This window comes from Chrysemys picta, chromosome 11 (genome assembly GCF_011386835.1).
Source record: "Chrysemys picta bellii isolate R12L10 chromosome 11, ASM1138683v2, whole genome shotgun sequence".
Classification (NCBI taxonomy): Eukaryota; Metazoa; Chordata; order Testudines; family Emydidae; genus Chrysemys; species Chrysemys picta.
This window is the reverse complement of record NC_088801.1, coordinates 31,600,668-31,623,360: the sequence shown is the minus strand read 5'-3', so window position 1 is coordinate 31,623,360 and position 22,693 is coordinate 31,600,668. Positions and strand designations below refer to the sequence as shown.

General features: G+C 40.5%; 1 protein-coding gene across 23 annotated transcripts in view; it reads right to left on the bottom strand.

Moving 5' to 3' along the window:
* TANC1 (tetratricopeptide repeat, ankyrin repeat and coiled-coil containing 1) overlaps positions 1 to 22,693 on the bottom strand; it is a 197,688-nt gene that overhangs the window by 103,654 nt on the left and 71,341 nt on the right. For 13 of the 23 annotated variants that reach the window (XR_010591280.1, XM_008178484.4, XM_042860830.2 and 10 more), the window contains one exon: positions 18,646 to 18,849. The exons of 5 other annotated variants lie outside the window; for them this stretch is intronic. Coding sequence is in view for 17 of the 18 variants with exons in the window: in XM_008178484.4 (XP_008176706.1) it covers positions 18,646 to 18,849 (204 nt within the window). In the remaining variant the exon portion in view is untranslated. The remainder of the gene's footprint in view (positions 1 to 18,645; positions 18,850 to 22,693) is intronic. 5 more of the 23 variants (XM_042860821.2, XM_042860822.2, XM_042860823.2 and 2 more) reach the window with 1 other exon arrangement.

The window sequence follows — 22,693 nt, the reverse complement described above, 5'->3', positions numbered from 1 at the left end:
ACATATTCGAATCCAGACAGCTGTTAGTTGGATTCCTCTATTCAGAATTTAAACTTTCCAACTGAGTATAAAGATAACTCTAATATCTCCGAAGCTAGGAGACAAGGATTACAAGCAGACAACTTGCATCACTAACACTCAGACTACTTCAGTCCAGCAACTTTATATTACTGGATATTTTATCCAATCAAATCTGCACAGTCTGATTGCAAGGGGAAGGTGAGATTGAGGGAGAAAAATATCTTCTTGTCAACCGTTTCTCATTTATAAAGACATCAGCTTTCCCAGCTCATGCTTAAAAATTAAGTCAATCTGTACCAGGTATTTTTAAGCTACCTTTTACAATCATTAAAAAAAAAAAAAAAAAAAAAAAAAAAAAAACCAGAACAAAAATTTTGAATTAAATTGATACCTAAAGCATTCTCACTTCGTTTTATGTTTTCTTTCTTAAATAATTAATGAGAGTATACTTTGCTAAATGAGGTTCAACAATTACAGGAAACATTAGATGAACAACAGACTTTCTGATCAGAAAAATATCAACACAATGAGAACAATGCTGCCATCTAAGGGTTGACTAAAAGTAGAATAATAGTAATAAACCAACATAAATTAACTCCATCTATTTAGCCCTTAACATTTTAAGTTCATGTGCACTTGTACAGAAAACATCATTATAAAAATATCTATTCTGAGTTTTCATTAGTTAAAATAAATTTGATCATCTTCTGTGAAGAAAATTGTTCCAGATTAATGTATTTTACATTTATTGTAATTATAATGCTTAGCACACTAATTTTACAGTGAATGATTTAACTTCTATTTTCTATTCATTAAGAATGACAGGCAGATTAGAACTATTAAAATATATTTGTTTTGTAGCAAAAATTTAACAAGTTTGACCTACACCTGCAACAGGACAAAATTCAAAGCTAACTTTGGAACTCCATTCTCAACTCACTAGCCCAGAGATGGGCAAACTACGGTCCGCGGGACCGTCCTGTGTGACCCTGAGCCCCCAGCCCCACCCCTGCTGTTCCCCCTCCCCCGCAGCCTCAGCTTACCGTGCTGGCAGCGCGGCTGGCTCTGGCCGGTGCGGCTCAGGGGTGAACACAGGGTGCCCTGGCACAGGGCCCCCCAACAACAGGGGGTCCCAGGGCCGGGGACTCGGGCAGCTCAGCACCAGCGCACCCCCCCGGGGGGGAGGGGCTGCACTGCGGGGGTAGGGGAGCAGGCAGGCGGTGCAAGTGGCAGAAGTATGGGGAATGCAGCCAGAGGAATCAGGAGGAGCACTGGGCGTCCGCACAGCCGGCCAGACAGAGGCGGTGCTTTGAAGGGGAAACCGCTGCTTCTCTCCGTCCGCGCAGCTGCCCCTGCTCCTCCTCTGAGTCCTGAGTTCAAGGGCTAGGGAGTGGATGGGGGGGGGGAAGTCGTCCCAGGGGGCAGTTAGGAGCAGGGGGTCCCAGGAGAGGGTGATCAGGGGACAAGGAGCAGGGGGGGTTGGATGGGTCGGAGGTTCTGAGGGGGGCAGCCAGGGGAAGGGAAGTGGAGGGGGCGGATAGGTGGCGGGGGGAAGGCTGTTTGGGGAGGCACAGCCTTGCCTACCCGGCCCTCCATACCATTTCGCAACCCCGATGTGGCCCTCAGGCCAAAAAGTTTGCCCACCCCTGCACTAGCCTATAGCAGCAGTATAACATGTGGTGATTATGCAAGTCACCTTTCCATTATCTACTGTATGCACTACATAGGAAATTGAAGGATTGAAATTCTTGTCCTAATAGTCCAATAGATAGCACAGGCAGGCAGACTACTGTACCTGAACACAACATGTTGCAGAATTGGAGTGAGCATCTGCTTTATATTTATATATCCCAAGAGAGAAAATTGTGTGATGCTTTAGTTAAGGTGGCAAATATATTACAGATACTTAAGGGGAAAAACTGAACAAAACACAGATTTATGAACAAAACACAGATTTATAAACATTATATTAGAAACCCAGGACATTCTGGGGCAGGGGAGTATTGGCATATAAACCAGTGCAAAGTCAAGATACTAAAAACAATCAAAATTTCCCTCCTATATTCCCACTTGAGCCATGATGGGGTGCGATACTGCTTCAATCAGAGGAGTCCAATTTACTGGGTCTGGGGAGGACTCGGATAGAACTGGTTGCCTAAGTAGTTCCATTTTCCCTTCCTCCCTGGATATTAGCCTCCAGTTGTGTTATGGAGTTAGACAAACACAGTCTCAGGTTCTGTGCCATCCCACACTGCCATAATGGACGTTGACGAAGATTTTTGCTTTCTTGGAAGTCTGGCCAAGGTGAAACAGTTGCATAATTGTTTATTCTTATTTTTGAAATACCTACATTAGACCACAGTAACAACAAAAGCAAATAAAGAAGACTCTGCCTTGAAAACATTCCACTTTTTAAAAACATACAATTATTTATATCTATACCAATTCTTTTCTTCATATAAACTTTGCAGAATGGGAGATTATCGACCAGATTCTGCCACTTTTCTCATATTAAATAGTATCTTATTCAGAGTACGGTACTACTCATTATGAGTAAGATTGGCAGAATCGGGCCTCTATGCCCACTATCTTTCAGACTAGTAGAATTTTTCCCTAGCCTTTTAGGAAATTTCAAAATTGTGTTAAACACAGTTTATATACTAATTTATGTTCATAGAATTTTAGTCTGTTTTATCTTACAATTATATAGGGTCTCATATTTTAGCCATCCTTGTAGCTAACAAAGAGCTTATAGTAAGAGAGAAAGTCAGTGTTGTGATCTTGTAACATATTCCTCATTTCAGTTGCTGTGTTTAATATGCTTTTAGAACTTCTATTAAAAGCTACTTTTATGACTGATCTAGGCCAATCCAAAATACTTTCACACATTGACTGCATTTTGTGAGGCACTTTTGTTGATAGATAATGAAATTAGGAATAGTCTAATAATATCACATGGTTTACAGGCACCTATTTAATTTCAATGTGCAATTTGAATTAAGAGAATGGAGAGGACTGCTCAGCCACTTCCTCTGGGAGATGTAAAAGTAACTCAAATTTCTCCAACAACTGTCTAACATGCTTTTTTCTGTTGAATCCCACCATGCATGGATAGCCTTCCTATTTCAGTTCACCAAGTTATCATCTTTGCTCTTCACTCAGATCTCTCTTGCATACTCTCTGCTTCTGAAATGCACACAAGCAAAGAGTCAACAATAAAAACAATAAACACCCCGAGTCACGTCCACCTATTGGTTTCCCAGTAAATCCTATCTACACCATTATTATTTAGACTAAGGCTTGGTCTACACTAAACCCCCAAATCGAACTAAGGTACGCAACTTCAGCTACGTGAATAACGTAGCTGAAGTTCGAAGTACCTTAGTTCGAACTTACCTCGGTCCACACGCGGCAGGCAGGCTCCCCCGTCGACTCCGCGGTACTCCTCTCGTCTAGCTGGAGTACCGCAGTCGACGGCGAGCGCTTCCGGGTTCGACTTATCGCGTCCAGACAAGACGCGATAAGTCGAACCCAGAAGTTCAATTGCCAGCCGCCGAACTAGCGGCTGGGTATAGACGTACCCTAAGTTTAGTGGGACAGAGACTATGTCATCATATATGTTTGTACAGTGCCTATCAGGGTTTCAGTCCTGATTTGGAGTACCGGATACTAATGAAATACAAATATTTAAGTTAAAAAAGTGTTGTCAGCTTTTCAATAAATGTATCAAAATACTCTCCATATGCCAAAATGAAACAAAATTTGCTTCAAAGTTACATACATCATTTATAACCCAAATTAAAGCTACAATTAAAAGAAAGAGGGAAAAAAAGAGTGTTTAACCAGTAGGAGAACACTTTAACCTGTCTGGTCATGCAGTAACAGACGTGAAGGTGGCAATTTTGCAACAGAAAAGCTTCAAAAACAGACTCCAACGAGAAACTGCTGAACTTCAATTGATATGCAAACTAGATACAATCAACTTAGGCTTAAATAGAGACTGGGAATGGCTGAGCCGTTACAAACATTGAATCTATCTCCCCATGTAAGTATTCTCACACTTCTTATCAAACGGTCTGTACTGGGCTATCTTGATTATCACTTCCAAAGTTTTTTCTCTTACTTAATTGGCCTCTCAGAGTTGGTAAGACAACTCCCACCTTTTCATGCTCTCTGTATGTGTATATATATATCTCTCTCCTCAATATATGTTCCAGTCTATGCATCGGAAGAACTGGGCTGTAGCCCATGAAAGCTTATGCTCAAATAAATCTGTTAGTCTCTAAGGTGCCACAAGTACTCCTGTTCTTTATGCTATAGAATGTGTTCCCTGAATCATATTCAAACTTACACCAGCTTTTGTTTTGAAAAACAAAAGTCTCAAGAGGAATAAGAGTATTTCCTGGGTGCTATTCTCCATTTTATTTAACCCAAAATTAATACAGAACAAACATACAAAATACTTGCCAAGGCTTTCATGCAGCCTAGCCAGCCAAAACAGTTTTTTTGCTGTAAGATGGCTACCTTTACCATCTTTTGTACCGTATACAAAAACCTGTAGGAGAACACTTCAACCTCCCTGGCCACACAATAGCAGATGTAAAGGTAGCCATCTTACAGCAAAAAAACTTCAGGACCAGACTCCAAAGAGAAACTGCTGAGCTCCAGTTCATTTGCAAATTTGACACCATCAGATCAGGATTGAACAAAGACTGTGAATGGCTATCCAACTACAGAAGCAGTTTCTCCTCCCTTGGTGTTCACACCTCAACTGCTAGCAGAGCACCTCACCCTCCCTGATTGAACTAACCTCGTTATCTCCATACTGATTTATACCTGCCTCTGGAGATTTCCATTACTTGCATCTGAAGAAGTGAGGTTCTTACCCACGAAAGCTTATGCTCCCAATACTTCTGTTAGTCTTAAAGGTGCCACAGGACCCTCTGTTGCTTTTCACCATTATAGAGTCAGCATTTGGCAACACTTACCATGCAGCAGCATCTAAGATTACCAGTTTTTCTCTATACTTTGAACAGGAGATAGCTGTAGTACCTGTGTGATAATTCTTCATAACAGTTGACAAATGTTAACCTTTTTAATGGCTTGTACTGTAAATGTACAATCCATTTTCAAAAGAGGAATGAAGGATGCTTCTGTAAAAATTTCTTCCATAAGTCTAACTTCTATCCTCAGTAACTAATGGAATATTAAGAAAGAGCATTAACTCTTGGGCTTAGGTTTTCAAAGCTGCCTGAGGGATATGGATGTCCAATTCCCATTAAAATTAATTATTTTTAATTGAAAATGTCAGTCCTAGAGGATAATAGAACCAAGAGCAATAAGCAGCGTAAGTTTATTTTCGGGGAGTGGCATCGTAGAAGTTCCCTGCAGTCAAGGTTAAATACTGATATAGCATGCATTGTGTGGTGTGGAGGTGAGACCATGGCCACATTCTTGTCCCTTTGGCTTATCTAGCGCCATTGCTAACAAGACTTACCAAATACGCCTTGCACTCTTGAGTTCATCCAACAGGATTCTGGCTGTGCATTGTGCAGATGCACAAAAAGTGCAAACTGCCCGTAACTACTCCACCCACCTGTACAGGTGCAGCCAAAATACAGCCAAAATGCCTGAGAAGAATAGAAACCGTATGAGTGGAGAGGATATATGGGGTTTACCCAGGAGTAATGACATGAAATCAAGATAAGGAAAATGTAAGCTGTGGAATAACCCCATGGGACATGATGGAAACCTCATTACTTTGAATTTTTCTAGGGTTTCGTCCAGACTAGATTTAAAACTGTTACCTTGCATTGGCAGGAACTGCATTACTTCTACCTTTTAAGATATGACTATGAATGGTTTTTTATCTGTTGGTTTCTCACTAGAATATCTACTGGAACGATGACTTTCCTTAACACCAAACCCTTCTTCAACGATTTAAAATCAGTTAACCCAGTCAACAGGCTAAATGAAATCACGTCATTACCACTCTTGCTCTGTCTCTTGCCAGTATAAACATTTTCTGATCTGTTTTCACATCCTGCCCTGTAAGAAACTATTACGGACATACATATTATTTTTCTTCCCCTATTTTCTAAATGATCAATATTGATAGACAGACAAACAGGCTGTCTGTCTTCCATATCAGACTGGTTTTCCTTTTCTCCCATGGACATAAAGTTTACAATATCTAGAGTTTCAGGGTGGGGGGGAAACCTTGGGGAGGGAGAGGAGAAGAGAGTAAGCAGACAGGGGGACTTGCTCCTTAAAAATTCTCAAGATATTTCCCAGAAGAAAGGGGAAAACTGATTTTTAACTCTACCTACACTGTACCACTATTTTAGATTAATTTACTCTTTTTTTAGTTTCAATGACGAGTTTTCATTCACAATTTTTACTGTTCCTCTCCCCCTCCCCGGCCACTGGGAGGAATATTTAAAGTGAAATAAGCACACTGGTCAGTTTCACTTTTTAGTTCTCAGGTCCGATTAAAATGCTGCAATGTATAACTTCGGGATACTGCCAGGAAATGTTTAAATTTTTAAAAAACTTTTGTTTTTAAAGAAAGGAAAACATTTCTGCTATTGAGTTATATTTAAAAAAATCCTATAGCCCCTCAGTCCTTGAAAGTGTCCCTTTACATTTAAACTAGGCCATAATGTCTTGTGATCTGAATAAAAAACAAATGAACAAAAAACCACCACCACCCAGGCAGCATGCTTAGATTCTGCCATTGCCTTGCTGACACACCTTATCCTCTCTCCGCGCCAGTTCCCTAATTGTGAAATAGGGATAATTATTCACCTACCCTCAGAGGGCTTAATTCATGCTCGTAATGTGCTGTGAAATGCTTGAATGAAAGTTGATGAGTATTTGTATTGAAAGGTGATTAAACGCCACACAATACTGATAATTTCAGTAGTTTCTTTCAGAGTAAAAATCTGTTTTCGTTTAGCTTAGATTGTATTTCAAGTTTTCCAGTCTCTTGATTCCTTTTACTGTGGCGGGAGATGCTACTCTGATGACAAATGAGCCTATCAGAACAAGAGTTTGCAGGAGTGGTGCATGCGCTGTCTACTTCTCTGCCCACCCTTAGGCAAAGAGGCACACAATTTAGGAATGCTTGTAAGTCCCCAACTACTCCTTGGTTCTTGGGGGGCACCTATATTTTTAATGCATATCTGAAAAGCCAAATGTAATCATTGCTCTTAGATATGGACTTTGCCACAGTTATTTATGCCTTTGTGACCTTCTGCTTTGGTTATTGTAATGTAATCAATGGGGCTGCCATTGAAGACCACTCAATCTGCATTTTATGCAGAATGATCCTGCTCACCTGCATGGCAGCATCAGCATCAGAGACCATATTACACTAATTCCCTGAAGACTATGTTGACTTCTTTTTGATTTCCAGGTGTAATTCAAGGTTTTGAAACTGCTCTTAAAGAAACACAAACCCTTTACCATTTGGGTACTGGCCCAGTGAGAGACCATCTTTCTGTCTATGATGCAACAATTGAGATCAGATGGGACGTCTAGATTTCAGTGATTAGGGCCTGCAAACTGGAGGCTCTGGAAGGAGCGTTTCATTCCACAACTGCAGACAGTGTCCTGCAGACTTTCACGATATGGCCTCTTCTTTCAGACTTCCACTCAGGGTGGAGATTGTTGAATATATTTACATCCTAATCTGAGGTCCAGGAGTTTATGGATTGGAAAATTAATTTAGTACTTAAAAATAAATCTGTTTGTGCCCAAGGAGTATGTGAGTAAATTTTATAAATAAAAAAAATAAATAAAATGTTTAGTTATAAATTACCACCAGAGGGTGCTATTTCAACACTTTAAAAATTGTGATATGGAAGCAACTCAAAATGCATTCTTCAGAAACATAACCGCTTCCTTTCGGAAGACAGTAATTCAACTCTCAACTGCAAATAGCACTATAATTAGATAGAGCAAAGCAGAAAAACAATGAGCAAACATTCTAATCAGAACCAGATTAATAAGCAAGAGCCTGTCAAGTGACAATTCAGAATTGTATTAGAGTATATTTTAACATCTTGATCTCACTTTTCAGCTGCAGAGCAGTTGGGACTCGTTGAAATAACTTTTTTCTTTAGCCAATTTAAACTGACTAGCAGTGCTTACAGCCCCGAACAGATACAATGAATTACTACAGGGAAGAGCGGCAAATGGTAATAAACTTTAGTATACTACTCTAGAAAGGGACACATTGGCAGTTTAATTGTGGCTCAAAGATAAACCATTCAAAAGTGAATCGTAAATGTAAAATGAAAATTCTGTTTACTCAAGTACCGTGTTGAATATTGCAACCAATCATGATAAGAAAAGTATTGGGCACTGAGATCTAACAAACATTCTGCAAATTCCTCACTGGCCAGCTCCACTTAGCTGTGATGTTCCAGAATGCATCATTTAATGCTGCGTACATGACAATTATAAGAGTTTTCAGAGCTTCTTATTTTGAAAGCCTGAGATACATAAAATACTGACCCTCCAACCTTGTCATGAGCTCTGTTTTCCAACCCACCAGAGTTTCACAGGTTACGCTGACACTAAAAGATACCCGGTGGGGCAACTCAGCAGCCCAAAATCAGCAAGACTTCTTTGGATTTAATAACAGAGATAGTCTGGTGATCTGTACAAATCTTGTGCTCTCTTACAATGCCAAAGATCTTGAGTTCAAATCCCAGGGAAGGCCTGGAGGCAGGAGTGAAAACGAATGTCTAGGATTAAGGTGTATTCTCCATCACTCAAAATCTTTAAATCAAGACTGGGTATCTTTCTAAAAGATGCAGTATCTAAAAGAAAAGTTATGGGCTTAATGCAGGAATTACTGGGGGAGGTTCTATGGACTGTGTCATGAATGAGATCAGACTAGAAGACCATCACCAGTCCTTTCCAGTCTTTAAGAAAAATTAATATAATCTATGAATAGTCCCAACATCCTGCAAACACATCACAGTCCCTTGTAATCTGAAGGGACTGCTCCCATGTGTAAAGTTAAGCATGTGAGGAAATACATACAGGACTGGGGCCTAAAACAGATAGCTCACCTCTGACGTGTGTGGAACGGTCCTCTTAGTCTTCTTCGTTACAACTTTCAGCACCTACTGCTCAAACAAAATTTTCATTTTACACTTGTAATGGGGTGACAGGAGGAGATTTGCTCCTCCTGAAAGGTGAACTGCATTTGTTTAATGTCTTCAAAGACATTAATTGGCTTTTCCCTAGTTCAAGCTTGGAGCACTATCATCACTGCAGCATGAGGAACTGGCCAAAGAAAAGTCCAAGATATCAATGATGGCCCATCTACCGTTCTGATCCGCTCTATAGTGAAGTCCGATAACCTCGCCAGTAATCTATTCATCCAATCAAAATGCACTTGAGTTCCTATTTCCCTTCCCAATTATTATTCAATACATAATTCCATATCATCCCTTTGAAGATTATATTACTTTGTGTACCTGCACATAATTTAATGTTTATGTCGTTAATGTTAAATTTTCTTTACAAAATAGATTCACCTCACCATCTTTTATCATTTCACTTCCTCACACAGGCTCCTCCCTGCCCTTGCTCCCGCCGTTCTTTTGCCAACCTCCTCTCTCAAGTACTGCATTAAGGAAGCTTCTGATTCAAAATGAACCAGGAACTTCAGTTCCACCAGCAATTCTTGGCTCTTTTCCGACTTAAGCTATGGGTTCCTCTGTCCCCTCCTCTTATGACTGCTATCTGGGGTTTAACTGGGAGGGAGGAAGGAAAAAAGGTGGTGATGTTCACCAGGCTCTGCTCACTAACTAAGGTCAAACCATGTGATTAACCACAATGAGATGCCAATCGCAATATTTTTTACAGATATTCAAAATATGATTCTGCAAGCTTTCTGAGCCACACTGGCTCCTCTTTGACAGGTCTTGGATATGCTCAGGGACTCTATGAAGCTCCATAGACTTGGCTTTCTTGACTGAAGGACCAAAAAAAAAAAGTGGAGCTATCTCCATACACCCACTTGTGACACCAAAACGAGACCTCAGACACAGCAAATAGTGGAGATCTGTAATCAAGCCTTTCCTTTCTTACAAGAGGAATAAAATAGTTAACGGTGTTAATATTTAAGTTATCATATCTGGGAATCTGAGTTAACATCACATTAAGATGAATGAGGACATAATCATACATTTCAGAGCTGTGTGCCTTGACCAATAAACATCTCTGCATCAAGCACACACTGTTCATATTTCAGGTTTCTTTGCAACCATAACAGCCACTTTTTCAAAAATAAAAACAGATTCTGAAGAAAAATACAGTAGTTTCAGAGAGATACTGGTATGCCATAAAGCCCATGTACTAGCTCAATCTTAGCCCTGGCTACAGTATTCCCCAGAGGATGCTGCTACACTTGGTCCTCCTATAGAAGCAGCTGAAAGGTAGGAGTCCAGGCTTTTTATTGAGACCATACTCATTTCATAGACAGGAGAATACCACATAGGTCAGTGAGTCTGGATATTTAAAGCAGCAGATGTAAGAGAGAAGTACAGCAGCCAGCCCTACATGATCCACAAGTGCTCAGTGGACCACTGGTGGTTTGTAGACTACAGCTTAAGAAACACTGAGTTAGTATTCTCCATACAGTGGAAGACTTCCCCATTGTGGAGGAAACATGCTGGTCCCCTAACAACGCACTTTCTAAACTATGGAAATTAGTTTTTCATATCCAAGTTCCTGCCCAAGTCTAGTGAATGAACATTATTCCCACCTGCTGACTATTTCGTGCCTTAGGTGAAATGACTTTGATCTCAATCCAGTTCCCAGCATGTCATCTCATCACAAAAGGACATAATTGGTACTAATGCAGTTTCAAACCTCCAAATTAGGGATGAGGCACAGTATTAAGAAATTTACCCTGCCATGTCCTGTGCTCTGCCTTTTGCGGGGTGGGGAAGAGAAGAGGTCTTTACCCCCATGGTTCTCAATGCAGAATCTTTCACAAGCTCTAAGTTCATACCCACAAATATTAAAACAAAAACAACTAAAAACTCTGTTATAGCTACTGTACTAGTGACCTTAGTGTAACCCCAAAGTACACACAAATCAAATCTAATACCAAGATTAGAAAAGCACACCGAAGACAGGCATACTGTTTCACTAATAATGTCAGTGTATATTCTCCTCTTGATGTCTGCTTAACACTAATAGGATTTCCACATGCCCATCAAAAAGGATAATATAGTCTTCCACAGTGAAGAAGAAAAAAAAAGAAAAGAAAAAAAAGGAACATCATGTACTTAGCTGCTTGATACACTATATGTTTTATAACAGTGTCTGATATTAAACAAACACGCACAGAGAGAGAGAGAGAGAGAGTGTGTGTGTGTGTGTCAGGCTTGTTTCTGTATATACAAGCCTTAGAAGTGAACTTGTTAAAAAAACATATTTCCTTTGCCTCACCCCAAGAAGCCTGTGTATACTGGGGCTCAAACAGTGCTAAGGAACCAGGTTATTTTTCAGTGTGTGTGTTTTTAAACAGCCCCTGCATACACCCGAACACTCTTTCAACATGGTTTAGCCTGATTAGTAGACCTACATCTCATTAAGTTGGAGCTGCAATCTAAATACTTGCTGGCAAATTCAGCTTTAAAGGCCAGTACTTTCTGTATAGGTTTTTATTCCGCCTTCGTCACAATGGTATTCAAGTACCTTCCAGTAGTACATTAAACAAATGCTAAGGTGAAAAACTCCCAGGGTCTCTGCCAATCTGACCGAGGAGAAAATTCCTTCCTGACCGCAAATATGGCGATCATTAGACCCTGAGCATGTGGCAAGACCCATTAGGTAGATACCTGGAAAAGTATTCTCTGTAGTAACTCAGAGCCCTCTACATCTAGTGTCCTGCCTCCAACTGTTGGAGATTTTTGCTACTGGTAGTCACTGATGGGCCACATGCCATCCCCTCTATAAACTTATCAAGCTCAGTCTTCAAGTCAGTTAGGTTTTTTTCCCCCACTGCTCCCCTTGGAACGCTGTTCTGAACTTTACTTCTCTTCTGGTTAGAAACCTTTACCTAATTTCAAGCCTAAACTTGTTGATGTTCAGTTTATATCCATCTGTTCTTGTGTCCACATTGGCGCTTAACTTAAATAACTTCTTTCCCTCCCTTGTTTTTTTCTCTCTGACGTATTTATAGAGAGCAATCATCTCTCTCCTCAGCTGTACCTGGCCAACTAGCATAGCTGTCCCAGTCAGAATGGGCCTGATGTGACCCACATTACTGTCCTGCCTTTCTTCCCTCCCCTCTCCCCCAATTTAAACTTAATTTATTCCTGTTTAATTAGATAACACTCAGTCAAACTATAACAACTGAAGGCCCAGTTTTCCCACACAATTTAGGACTATCATGGGAGAGAAAGAAGAGAGTAGGAAAGAAATGGTCTCTCCATCTCCACTCAAAATGCTGAGGTTTTGAACACAAGATGCTCAACAGATGCTTGAACAGACAGATATCTAAGTCCAGCATTGTGTGCACCATCAAGAAAGCCTGGAGTCACCATTATATTAACAGGTGTTGGGAAACATCCAAAAAAGCCAAGACAGAAAGGAGAGGGCAGGGAAAGGGAAAGAGATGAGAGATTGGGAAGGAAGGAGACAGCTGCTGCCAAACTATTTTACACTGAACTTTTCTTTGTTTCAGACATCTCAAACTGGAGTCTTGTTCTGTGACTGAATTTTAATTTAAATAATTCAAATGACACAAGGATGTATCATTACTTTATAGAAAACATTCTAGGTCAGATTGGGTCTCCACAAATTATTTTAAAACTATTTATCTATGCTAGTACTTTTATGCACAAAAATGTCTGTAGTGTACTTAACCGGCAAACTAAATGTTATTTTATCAGTAAATTCAGCAATGGGACTGGAAAAAGACTGTAATAAAGTACACATAAACATATGCTAAAATAAAGTGTGCAAATTTACTTTAAATAAAAGGGGACAAAAACACTGTCATTTTCTTGAACATAAGTGCCAACCAAATTTTCCTACACAGGAAGGGAAAGTTACCAATATTGTTGAAAGTTTTAAATTATGATTTATAACAGTGTGATGGCAGGAGCACATAAAAAATAAGACAAGTCTGTTTTACATCCTGGACAACTCAAATTTACATTTTTATCCTGTGGGTTTCATATTATTAATGTATACAGACATGGTACAAGGTAAGAAGAAAGTGAGTCCATAAAATGCTGGTTACAATACAGCGGTTCAATTCCTAAATCAGACTGTTTCAAGACTCAGATAATATGTTATTTAGCCAGTGGAACACTTAATGGAGTTTCAATTTAAGAAATCCACATATAAGCCCTAGCTAGTTTAGAAAAGCAGTCCTAAGACATGTGACCAATTATAGCAGTACAGGGCCACGTCTTACATTTGATAACAAAATTACAGACACAAAATAAACAAACCATTTGGCAGTTGTGACATACCTGTCTCCCAGTAAAGTGGGATAGGTATCACTTTATTTCCTTAAAATTTGCTTCCACCATCTCCCCCAACATTTGATTATACACCTCTACCCCGATATAACGCGACCCGATATAACATGAATTCTGATATAACACGGTAAAGCAGTGCTCCGGGGGGTGGGGCTGTGCACTCCAGTGGATCAAAGCAAGTTCGATATAACGCAGTTTCACCTATAACACGGTAAGATTTTTTGGCTCCCGAGGACGGCGTTGTATCGAGGTAGAGGTGTATTCAACTATGGTTTGTTGTTGTTTTTTAAAAAACAAAAAAACAAAACAAAAACAAAAACCTTCTTCTGTGAGCTCCTCACTTCTATCTCCCTTTTCAGTCAACCACATTCTGAGATGGGAATATCACCATGCTACATACACTGCTGATACAATAACACTGAAAATGGCTGTGAAAGCCATACTGCTGGAATCCTCTTCATCTCTTATTGCCCCATCCCAGATGACAGATATTTATACAAAAAAAATCTTCCTCCTTTGCCAGTTCAAATTCTCCAACATTCAAAAGGAATGGTATACCAGGTCTCCAATACCCACAGGATAATGTATATGTCTGAGATGCAGCCGCATCCACTAATGAAAAATATTTTAACAGCTGCTAGCTTTTAAATGACAGGCAGTATTCCTAACAACTTCAAAATCACTCCACTGTGAAACACTGAAACCAAAGAACAAGACAAGAGGATTTCTTGAGATTTCTATATGTTTTGAATGAGTTAACACCCGTGTATGAAAGTCACAGGGTAAACAAAACAATAAGTAGCAGGGTGGATTTGATTTAAATCAAATTGATTAAAATCACTAGACAGGAAGACTCGATTTAATCATGGATTTCTACATAAAAGTGCATTCTTGTTGGCCATTATAACCTTAACACATATTCTTCACAACTCAGAGATAGATTTAGGTTTCATTTTCAGAAGGTACACACTATACATTTTTAAGTGATTTATTTTGAAAACTTTTCAGATTAATTTTACAGCTATATCAGAAAATGAATGATTGTTTTGGTAAATGAAATAACCAAAGGTAATTGAAGCAGATATTTATGAAGTCATTGGGAGGTGAACTATCTGCAATTTAATAGGTTATTCATTAATATTTGGAGGATTTTCTTGCCATGCTGTATTAGGAGAAGAACATCACCAGACAGATATTTAAATTGTTTTATTTAACTAAAACAACAACAACAACAACAACGTTATGTATTCTGGATTTTTTTCAACAGCACACATATAACATTTTAACAAGACAAGCATATGAATTTTTTAATTTACTTAAACATTCAAGTTTTTTAAAATCGGGTTAGTTTTTGTTAAAATTGTTTTCAATTAAAATAGGTAAACGAAATAGTTTAAAAAAAATTAAATCGACTGTGTCAGTCAGGTCAACATGAGAAACTTAAAATATTGGCTTCTGCATCTAACTCAGTCGTCTTCACCTTCATTTTCCTGTTTGTTCATCATCTGGAAAAGAAGTTTTCCTGCTTTTTCAGGTCCCAAACTACTTCTCAATTTGAAATGAATTAGTCCAAAGGAAGAAATATTCTTTCTATGCCGGCAGAAGAAGCTACTGCTGTTAAAAATGAGATTATCACTTCAACAGTCTCTGAATCCAAGTGCTTAAGTGACTTCCTCCAATTCACTGGTGTGACTTTCTTTAAAACATCATCAGCAAACGTATTTCTTGAAAGGTTCTTATTCCCAGACGGGGTTTCTTTTACAGCCTGCTGCCATTATAGGTTTTCCTTTCTAGTGAGAGAATGGTGAGGTAGATCTCAAATCAATGAAGGCTACACTCAGAAAGACCTCAAGACTTCTGGAATATGCTGCTCAAACAGTTTCACTTTTGTTTCTACTGCCTGTCCCTCCCTTCTCACATTTATCTCCAGACTTCTTCTCCATGTCCGGAGCTATTCTGCCCCCAACAATCTTCTATTCATTGAACTTTTTGAAACTTTGCACTTTTAGAGAGAGGTAAGGGACTGACTCTGTGTACACAATTTTGCAGAGGGACAATCGGGTTGAGGTCTGTTATTTCTCACCTTTATATATTATTTATTTAAAAAATTTTTTGCTGTTAACAAGCATGTTATCTCTGGAGACACAAATCCACAGTTTGAGAACTGCAAAACTAAGGGCACATCTACACTGGAAAAGTTACAGCGCCGGCAGTTACAGTGCCGCTCAGAGAGTGCAGAAGGCAAACTGCTGTTTGGTGTTCACACTGACAGTTGCCTGTGCAATAGCGTGATCACACTTGCAGTGCTATTTGGAGCGGTGTACCCTGGGCAGCTATCCCACATAGCACCTCTTTCTCTTTTGCAGCTAAGACTTGTGGGAAGGCGGAGGGGGTCACGGGGCATCCTGGGGGTCATGGGTCATCCGAGCCATCCTCTGCCTCTGGGTTCCCCTCCCCCTCTTTGTCCAAGATTTCCTCCTCCTGGCTTGGTCCACTCTCAACTGGCACGTGAGCCAACGAAGTATCCACAGGGGCCTTTGCAGTGGAGGTGGGGTTGCCACTGAGTATCGCATCCAGCTCTTTGTAGAACCAGCAGCTCGTGGGCACAGCACCGGAGCGGCGGTTTGCCTCCTTCACCTTGTGGTAGACGTTCCACAGCTCCTTCACTTTTGCCCTACACTGCAATGTGTCCCAGCCATGCTCCTTTCTATCCTGCAACGTGAAATCTGTCCGTAGTTATCATAATTCCTACGGCTGGGGTGCAGCTGGGACTGCACAGCTTCCTCTCCCCAAATGCCGATGACGTCCAGCAGCTCAGCATTGCTCCAAGTGGGGAATCGCCTGGTGCGTGGAACAGGCATGGCCACCTGGAAAGATGTGCTGAGACCACTGCACAGATCACTGAGCAAACAGGAAGGGGACTTTCAAATTTGAAAAGGAATATACGGGGTGAGGATGACGGCTGGTCACCTGAGGGCAGGGCAGTAGAGTTCAAACCGATGACCAGAGAGGTGACAACAGGCATTGTGGGACATCTCCTGGAGGCCAATCGCAGCGCTGTAGTCACCACAGTGTCTACACTGGCACTGCAGCGCTGTAGCCCCGGCGCAGAAAGCTCTATAGCTCTTGTCGGGGTGGTTTTTTTAGAGCATTACAACTGCGTAGTTTCTGTGCACTAAGTGGCTTGGCAGTGTGCACACCTCGGGCGTTACAGCACAGAAAGCCACTTTATTGCGCAGAAATTTGCCAGTGTAGACGGGGCCTAAGCATCTCTGATGGCATCTTCTAGACTGAGCACTGAGTCCCATTGGGTAGATAGGAAGATTAACCTAAATAATCTATACAGAAGCCCCTGGAACCCCATAAAATTGGGTCCGTAATCCATGAACTATTGGAACTCATTTACAAAACTTTTCTTAAACATTACATGAATATATTGTCTCATACTATGGAATTAGAATTTATAATCTCTATTACATTATAGCTCAAAGATCTCATCATGGATCTTAATTAAAACTATCTTTAGATAGGTTTTTTTCCTCAAAAAGCATTTTATAAAAAAAATCCAATTTAAATAAAAAATCCAATTTTTTTTTATTTTTAAATCATTGATTTTTATCCACCTTGGATAAGTAGTCTATTACACTAGCCGTAAAAAATTCAGTCACTTTGCATTAGATCACGCAATTTTGAGATGTCTTAAAAACACTGGATCTTTCTGAAATATAGTTAACTTTTAGGGGTCAAAATTCTGGCCCCACTGAAGTTGATGGCAAAACTCCCATTGACTTCAGTTGGGCCAAGATTTTACCTAAGGTCTTTAAGTCAATATACAAATCATTTGTAAAATCATACAGAACTGAAATATGCTATTTGCTGGTTCAGTAATTTTACCCGAATTTTAAAGCTAACATGGTACTTTAAACATCAAGTGCCAAAAAGAAAGAGGTTACAAGAAGGACTGGGATGATAAAGAATTTTAGATAATGTAAGTAAATCCTCTAAGAATATTTGTTAAAAACCCTAGTAGTATTTTGGAATACTTGTCTGATAATCTTTTAAACAAATGTTTCTCTTTCATTTTTACATATCATGGCTTGTTGCCAAGAAGCATCTATTGTACTGACAACCTAACAATTTTTTGTCATGATACTCAAGTTCACAGATACAAATACTAAGACAACAGAACTTCAAAACCATTCCCTATCTCCCTAGATACCAGCAGTTTGGAAAGCTTCATCAAGCCGTCCGAACTCAAGTGATGCTAGTGTGTTGGAATGATTGAAATGAACAGAATGCAGATAAAAAGGAAACTAGAGAGTATACCTAATTTAGTAAGAGACATATACATGCGCATTACTTCTCAAAACTTGTACACCTCTACCCCGATATAACACGACCTATAACACGAATACTGATATAACACGGTAAAGCAGTGCCCCAGGAGAGGGGGGGGGGGCTGCACACTCCGGTGGATCAAAGCAAGTTTGATATAACGCAGTTTCACCTATAACATGGCAAGATTTTTTGGCTCCCAAGGACAGCGTTATATCGAGGTGGAGGTATATTCTTAGTAGTAACAAATTAGTTGCCATGATTTCAACAGCTTAAAATTTTACATACATTTATTTATTTTGGAAAATAAATAGTAGCTACAAACTGTGAAGATAATTCTCAAATTAAACACGCATCTACAGCCATCACTAAATGCATGTCACAATGACACTATATAGTCACTACCGCACTTAAAAATCAAGCAAAAACAGGATACAGATTTATAGCTACCTCTACATATCTGAAGTACAAACTCACACTCTAACAATTAAATTTTTAAACATATTCAGATGACATTTCAAGGCAATTAGATTTTGTATTAAACTTTAACCAGCTAGAACAATTCTGTGCTTTTGAAAGGAAGAAAATATTCCATTTGAACACAAGTTGTTCATGTCTTTCCGTAGGCCCATACAAACACACATCAATTTCTCCTGGTTTCATTACAGTAGCTTTATAAACACTATTTTAAATAGAGAAAAAAACTTTATAATGCTCTTGATATGAAATGTTACAAATATATTTTAGTTTATCAATTAAGTTTTACCTGGGGATTTTTTGTTTGATCTTGTTTGCATCAAGTAAGACTGGCGTGGCAGCAAAGGTGATGATGGCAAAGACATTGAGACTCCTTTAGTCAAGTTTAGTCTATACATATCCTCAGGTACAGGCTGATTACCAATGGGAGAATCTGCACTGTAGCCAGATGTCGCAATAATGTGCAGTACATTCTCTGGGCAGGAGTCACCTGCTGAAAATAAAATGTTGTTTGTGATTTACCAAATGCACTGAAATAAAAGTGAGACAATTATACTGAAATATAGCCTACAATATTGGTATGAACATGCACCATCCACGAACAAAAGTATACTAGAGTCAGACCACTCTTACCATGGTGGGAAAAAGACCACCTCTCTATAACATTCCTATCACTATAGTATCTAGGCATCAACAAAAAGCCTCACAAATACACAGAAGGTAGAGCAAGTAAGCAGAATTTTGTTTCTAACATCATTCAGAAAACAAGCTTTTAGATGAGATTGCTATCGTTTAGATTTTACCCTTCGAGGCAAAACCACATTACCACAGTAAGACACACACATTTCCACAGCCGAAAAGGTATTTTACAACTGGTGTGATGCCCTGAAAGCCATGCTTGTCTGTAAAATCACAACACTGGAAATCAAAGAGTTTTCAACCTATGCCATGAATAACCTTATGAAAGAAGGTCTACAGGAAGGGACACTCAAATTTGGCAAATCCAAATTTGACCTGCCTTTTTTTCTGCTTATATCTGTGAAATCCAAGACATGGGCTTTGATAAATAAATGGTTTTTTATTTAAGAAAAAATTAAAAAAATGTTGGTTCACAACACAATGACAAATTAGTGTGCTTATCTAATATCTATCAAGAAAAAAGATTTTAGTCCAATAGCAGACCAGATTGCTATACATTTCAAAAGCCTGACAGCTCACAACAATGAAGCAAGGAAAACAAAAGGCAAGGCAGACAAGCCAGATATGTATGGCCATATTAGTAATGCAGGCCTCAGTGTCTCAAATAGAAATCAATAGAACTCAAAAACAAAGCTTTATACCAAAATGCATCTGATATTTTATTTCCTAATGAAGACATTATGAATTATTCAAATTGTAAATAATAAAAATAGATCATTTTAAACTCAAAACAATAGTTAAAAGTGAACCAGTCTCGCAAAAATAAAAAGTAAAGCAAAAGTATTATATATATCCTGACAAATGAGAGAGAAAGAAAAGTCCAGAGTAAAGTTTAGCCTATATGCTCTGCTACCACAGTCAAGGCACATTGCTACCACAAAGATGGTTGCCATAAAAGAACCTGATAAATTCGAGTTATACAGAAAACAGATGCTTCTTTTGAATGACCAATTCCTCATATCAAGTTTATTTACTTACAATAAGGTAATATTTCAATTAGATTCAGATCTTGTTTGGTCAAGTTTCCTGTTCATTTTGTAGCCATCAAGACCTACAACCTTTTTAACAGCTGTTCCTCAGCACTAGGGTTACCATATTTCAACAATCAAAAAAAACAAAAACAAACAAACAAAAAAAGAGGATGGGGGGAGCCCTACCCTACCCCCACCCTCATCCACTCCCTCCCACTTCCCGCCCCCTGACTTACCCTCTCAGAACTCCCAACCCCCTCTCCCCGCCCCGCTCCTTGTCCCCTGACTGCCCCCTCCTGGTACCCCTGCCCCTAACTGCCCCCACCATGTTCTCTGTCCAGACAGCGGAGGGGAAGAGGGTTGGTCCCACACCGCACAAGATGTGGCAGGATCCAGTTTTAAATTTACCCCCTGCCCTTGCTTCACTGAAGGGGGGAGGGGAGAGTTGCTCTTGACTTGTGTGGGGTACCAGGGAGTGGAAGCCCCAACCCCGCCTGAAGTCACTGGTGCAACCCCTCCCGCTCCAGCTGGAGAGCTGCACCTGGCCCTAGGAGCTGCAGGGTCCGCCACTCCCGGAATCTCCCTCCCTCCTGCTGTGACTGCAGGAGGCTCCCTTGTCCCGCTCGCAGCCTTGGCGGGCGCGATGCGGCAGCTGGAGGGGAGGAAATCCCCGTGCTCCCCCCCTTGCCAGGCAGCCTCCTTTGTGAGGGCTCGGCCCTGACGCGCTGCCCTGCCCAATCTGCAGCCGTGCCGGAGAGCGTCCAAGGGCTGCAGGCAGTGCTGGAGCTGCCGGAGGATGAGTTGGAGACCGCCCCGCACCAGTGGGCTGAGCGGGGAGTTGTCCCGGGAGAAGTTTCCCTGCAGGCTCCGCTCCGGCCGGCAGAAAGCCGGGAGCCCAAGGGCACCCATGCTGGCGGCACCACAGGGAGGGAGGTTACGGGCTTGGGCACCACACGGAGGGAGGTTACGGACTTGGGTGCCCAGGGAAACTTCTCCCGGGACAACTCCCCGCTCAGCCCGCTGGTGCGGGGCCGGCTCCAACTCATCCTCCGGCAGCTCCAGCGCTGCCTGCAGCCCTCGGACGCTCCCCGGCACAGCTGCAGCTCGGGCAGGGCAGCGCCTCAGGGCCTTGGCACTCACCACCCGGGGCTGTGGCCGGGGGGCCCTGGATGGGGCCGGGCTCAAGGAGCGCCGAGCTGTGAACGTGGCGCCAAGCTCAACAGAACCCCTAGCGACGCCTCGGCGAAGAACCTCTCCGAGCCCTGCAGTCCCTGGGACGGGTGCTCAGAGGCTTGCTCTGGCAGGGTTACCACACGTCCATATGCCAGCCAGCCGGGAGAGATTTTTAAATATCGAAAAACCCGGACTTTTTTAGATATTTAAAAATTCCTCCCAGATGGCCATTTAACAACCAAAAAGCCGGACATGTCCGGGGAAATCCGGACGTCTGGTAACCCTACTCAGCACTTTCCATCAGATACAGTCTATTAATACTATCTTTAAAGCATCTTCTTGTATTTCCAAACTGTACCATAAGAAAACTTCTGACCATTTTTAATTACAAGATTGCAGAGAGTATGTAATCTTCCTAGATTCGGAGGGGAAAAAATGGGATTTTTTGTCAACTAGCAAGCTTTGAAACAGCACACATGGAAGTTAAAGATAAATGATTGTGCTGAAGAGCAGTTAACAGGCAAAAAGTTCTAAATCCACAGTGGTTTCCTATTTCCAAAAATGAGTGCATCTCAGGAAGTCTGGTTCATACAGATCTTACCATAGTCTCAAACTTTACCTCTAGGAATTATACAGTGAGATATGCTTTCTCTTTGTAGGATGAATGAATTGCAAGAACTTCACTCTGGATTTCAAAGTTCTCTCACTGAGTTGTAAGTCCTAAAACACAATAGCAGGCTAACATACCACCTTCCTAATGCTGAGTTTATCTTCAGCTCCTCTCTCTTAATTTTCAGCCCCAACAAAGCTAGAACTGCTTGGTGGTGGGGTACACTTTTTAGGGATTGAGTTTTAGTTCAATCACAATGAAGAATAGAAATTGTAAAAAAACTAAGGAAAATATACAATTACATTTATCTAAAGTGCCTTTTGTTGAAGCTTCTCTACTGGCTCAAAACCCCCTAGAAGAGACACTTCAGTGTGTAGCAAGTTGCAACACACTGTGTGTAAAAAAGATATTTCCAAAGAAATAATGAAACAAAACACTAGTGATTTTAATTTACAGATTTATAACTTCACAGGGTGAGATTTTCAAAAGCACCTAAAGGAACTAGGCAATTAATTTCCATTGACTTTCAATGGAAGCTAGGCAGCTAACTCCCTTAAGCACTTTTGAAAATCCAACCCACACTTTTAGTATCAACTCTGCACCTATTGCACGTCAACCTTGGCGACTGGTACTCTAAATACAGATTAAGATTAGATGTGACAGGCTCACCTTAAAGACAAAACCAGTGAATATAAAATTAGTGGTTTCTTGGACTAGGTGTATGTAGGATACACAGAGAAGCAGGGGCTCACATTCCATTTATGTCTTTGGATAAAGGAAAAAAGTGAGCGAGCAAGCAAGCAAAATGCAAATATAGCTAACTGCAATTTGAAAATATTGACATTGTTGCTAAGGTTTTCACTAGACATGTTACAGAGGCTGCA